This window comes from Elaeis guineensis, unplaced genomic scaffold (genome assembly GCF_000442705.2).
Source record: "Elaeis guineensis isolate ETL-2024a unplaced genomic scaffold, EG11 Super_Scaffold_31900, whole genome shotgun sequence".
Lineage (NCBI taxonomy): Eukaryota > Viridiplantae > Streptophyta > Magnoliopsida > Arecales > Arecaceae > Elaeis > Elaeis guineensis.
In genome coordinates this window covers 258,113-262,509 of record NW_027332420.1, presented here as the reverse complement: position 1 = coordinate 262,509, position 4,397 = coordinate 258,113, and the positions used below count along the sequence as shown (strand labels likewise).

At 39.0% G+C, this 4,397-nt stretch overlaps 1 protein-coding gene across 1 annotated transcript; it reads right to left on the bottom strand.

Annotated features, from left to right (window-relative positions):
* Positions 1 to 1,106: 1,106 nt before the first annotated feature.
* On the bottom strand, positions 1,107 to 3,221 carry LOC105035774 (putative F-box protein At3g58860). Its single transcript, XM_010911469.4, is given in 4 exon segments — positions 1,107 to 1,613; positions 1,869 to 2,018; positions 2,107 to 2,888; positions 2,891 to 3,221. Coding segments are annotated over 4 exon segments (1,485 nt in total). The 5' UTR covers positions 3,090 to 3,221; the 3' UTR covers positions 1,107 to 1,259.
* Between the last annotated feature and the right edge of the window lie 1,176 nt (positions 3,222 to 4,397).

The following is a 4,397-nucleotide window of genomic DNA, read 5'->3' as shown; positions in this document are numbered from 1 at the left end:
CAGTTTATACCATATATATTATTTTAGTTTTTGGTTAAAAAAATTAATATTGATTATATGTAAGTCACCACTTAACTACAAGAAGACTATAAGGAACCTCACTAGAGCAAAAGAAGACTCCAATATGTACTTGTACAAAGGTTTTCTTTGAAAAAAAAAAAAAGTAAAGATGTAAAAGCCCTGCATTTTTTTTTTCCATGATTCATTCTGTGATAATAGTTTTGTTCTAAGTCCACTAAAGGCAAAAATTCCTTCTCTCTAATTAGATCATCTTGGCAGTCCCCATCACCTTTTACATCAAAACCTACCCATGTTACTCAATGTTGATTTGGCTTTTTTCATACTCAATCTCCTAAAGTCAATGAGCAAATTTGATTGGAAGACTAGTAGTCATCTCCATGGTGACCATCCCTATTCTTACTTTCCCTTCCCTTACCAAGTAGACCTTTCTAGTGTTCAAAAGTTCCTTAAAACACAAAGCACAAAATAAACTTTTAATGTTATGTGATTATGAAATCAATCCACATAGAAAACATATCCAGCAACTAAAAGAAGTTGGAAGTAATTTGTCACCAACAAAGATGGTTCCAACTGGTCAAGCTGGCAGAGTTTCTTATGTTGATACAACTGACTTGGCTTCCACCCCATGCTTGCTCTGATATTCGATAGAGTTTCCACCCATCTTAGTTCTCAAACAAAAATATGTTGAAAACAAATTACTCCAAAATATTGATAATAAGTCAAACTAAGATTTCTTTTTTATTTTTGAAATTGTCTCCATATAATTTTTCTATAATCCAACTATCAAGCCATAGACTTGATTAATATTTAATAAAACATGCACGATGACAGTCTCTTACTTTTGTCATGACAAGAGACCTTATATGTAAGAATTGCCAACTTGTAAAACCTTATTCTGTGCTTCAAGTATTGTGCAAGATCCTATGCCTAAGCAATGCTTCGACAAGATACTGTCATGCTTGAAAGATTGTGAAATCCCATTCCATCATCATATTGTAAAAACTTTTGTACGACTAATCATCAACAAGTAAAGAGGAAAACATATTTCCATCATTTACATCAAGATAAAACATTAAGAAACCACGTGAAAAGAAAGTCCGCATCCATTGGTTGAATTTTCAAGGGAACAATATTAGCCTTTCACAATGTCAAATATGATCTTGATTTTGAGACAAACAAGATAAATTGAGGTAATTAATGCTTCAGTTTCACATTATTGTATATGAACAAAAGGATAATCATAAGATGATTAGTTCAGCATTTGAGTAAACCTCTCCAGAGAGCTGCTGATGGACCAATGGTCGGATCTTTTCGGTCCAGTTGTCAGCCATATTTCCTTCATAAAACCCTTCAACGTCCATCAGTTTGCCACCAGAAACATATTGTCTTGCGCGTGGATCAATCATTATCAACTTGAGATTAACAGCAATGTTAAGAATGTACTTTGCAATGTCAAGTTGGAAATTGCTGCCTGTGAAACCACTCAATTGAACAATCTCAAGGTGCTGATGGGGGCACTCGTGAAGCTCCTTTACCATCCGAAATCGATTCACATCCTGGTGATGAGGCATGTTGTTTGAATGAAAAGCCATCTGCAAGTAACAAAAGTATTTTATAGATATGGTGAAATTCCATAAACCTCCAACAGGATACATATTGCCATTAGAATTTAAGGATAAACAACAACGGCCACAAAGATGGCAACGACAACGACCACATAAAACTCTGCATCCTTGGATTTTTTTTCCAGGAATACAATAGACAAACATATTAGTCGCAGAACAAAATAATTGATTGCATCAAAACCTGCCACTCATTAAGTGTTACTGAATGAGGGATCTCCTTACATGCAGTTCGAGTTTTTGCAAGAGAGGCGACGCCTTGAGAAGCCAAGCTATCCAAAGAAGGTCTCCATGTGATGGAATGTTGATGATCAACTGGCTGAGACCAGCAAATATGGGTGGGTTCACTGGCAAACTGGGTTCGATGCGTGCAATCTAAAATAATTATAACAATGAATAAAAAAATGGAGTCGGATTGAACGCAGAAAGTAATCACGAAGATACCTTCCAATAGATTACTCACCTCCCTTGGTGAGGAAACACACATGATGAGTGTTTTGATTTGCGGGGCATCGATCGGGAGCCTATTCAAGGCATAGGCCACGAGGTGAACAGAATCCTCGAACAAGAACAACCGTTGAAGCCTCGGGACCTTATCGAAGGAGAACCAGACCTGCCGGCCCCTGTACTCGAACGTAGAGAGATTCGCACCGCTGAGCTCGACGCTTTCCAAGCTTTCCCATTCCTCCAGATACAAAAATTTCAGAGAATCACTGCTCACCACCAGACCCACGAAATCTCCACACTTCGCCAGAACAAGACGCTCGAGAACCGGGCAATAAGCCAGCAGGTCCTTCACATGCCTCTCCGTAATGTTCACTCGCCGGAGCTCCAAAACTTGGAGACGAGCAAAACCCTCGAACTCCTCCGGTCGAGGGTTCCAGATGGAGAATTCCAAGAAAACGCGCTTCAAAGAATTGGCTCCAGAAGGAGAAGATAGCAGCAGATGGAAGGGAAAGTTATAGGGTTGGGCGAAGTCCAAGGGGATGATGGGTCGACCCTTGTTGAAATTGAGATCCAGGATCTCGACTTCGCGGCTGATGGCATGTTCGAGCCAGGAGTCGAGAAGCCGGGACTGCCCACGGCCCAGCGGGAAGTGGAGGCGGAAGGTACCGAGCTTCTGGGCTTGGTGGTGGGCGAGGAGGGTGCGGGCGGCGGAGCGGAAGCGGCGCGATAGCTGGAGGATGAGGCGGTCGCGTTGGTCGCGGAAGAGGTTGTAGAGCTTGGAATCGGGGAAGCAGAGATGGGGGGCAAGAGGTTGGGGGCGTCGAGCAAGAGGTCGCAGGTATGGCACCAGACGTGGCGCCATCGCTTGGAGAGGACGCTGGTGCGGACGGCCTCTCGGACGGGAAGGAGGGAGAGGATCGAGCTGAGGATGGCGTCCGGGAGGCTGCTGAGGCGGTCCGTCCCGCCTGGGTCGGGCGTCTTCCGCCCGCTCGTCGCCATGGCGATCCGATGAAGACCAAGAAACAGGTCAATTCGGGGACGGGTCCCTCCGAGAGAGAGGAAAGAAATTTAGGGAGGATTGGCTATAAGCAATGGAACAGCAAACACTCTTTCTTGCCGGTGATGCATGGCAAAGTACTCCTGCACTGGGATGGAAATGAAAAGACGGGAGGGAGGGTTCCGAAGGAAAGCTGCGCTGGCGGCGCATCACACTCTGCTGGCAGCCAGCTGGATGTTTTTAATCTTTTTAACATAAAAATTAAAAGGATAAGAATGACAGAAAATAAAACTATCAGTGGACCGATTCAGACTCGAATCCGTTGATATTTATCCGACGGATAAGATCTTATATTAATATTAAATTTATTTATCCGGATCCGAATTTAAATTTGATAAATCATATAAATAAATAAGATGTAAATATTTAATATTCAAATTTGATAGATTCAAAATTTAAATAATAATATATATATATTAATTATATATTATTATTATAATTATATATTATTATATTTTTAATATTTTAATTAAAATTTTACTTATTAAATTTGAATAACTTTTATATTTTTATTTGTATGATCTATGGTTGTATAATTTTTAAATATTTTTTTAATTATTATATAATTTTTAAATTTTTTTTAAATTTTAAATATGAGTTTCGGATCTCGGAATCGGATCCGGATATTTGGGATCCATTAAGGTCCAAATTTAATACTTCAAGCTAGATCCGTCGGGCATTCCGATCCAAATTCAGTATCAGTAACTAAGATCGGGTCCAGATCTGGATATTCAGGTTTTGATCCGAATTCGACCCGCTGACAGATCTAATAGAAAAGTATGATCTGGGATCCAAAAATATATTTTTTTTGAAAGAAATCCAAACACCCGCATATGACGAGAAATTATTTGTTACAAGTGCTCCGCCGCCGCAGGATTCTAAACCATCCTATAAACCATCACTATATCATTTGATAAGATTAAAAAAATTCAACAAAAATTAAATTTGATAAGCCTAATCATAGTTAACTATATATCTTATTTCAGTTCACACCTTTCAATCAAATGAAAAATTTTAAAATTTTGGATCACTGAATAATGTGACCACATTTATTGGATGATCCAAAGTTCAAACAATAGGATAATTCTAACTAATAATTTCTCAAGGCATACCTATCAATGAGTGGCATGAACTATATAGATGATGATGATGATTAAAAAAATTGAAAACAAGTTGAATTTGAATTTTTTTATCTGATTTGACCAGATCTAACTTATGTAATATGCAGATCTAATTTAGATCAACCAAAA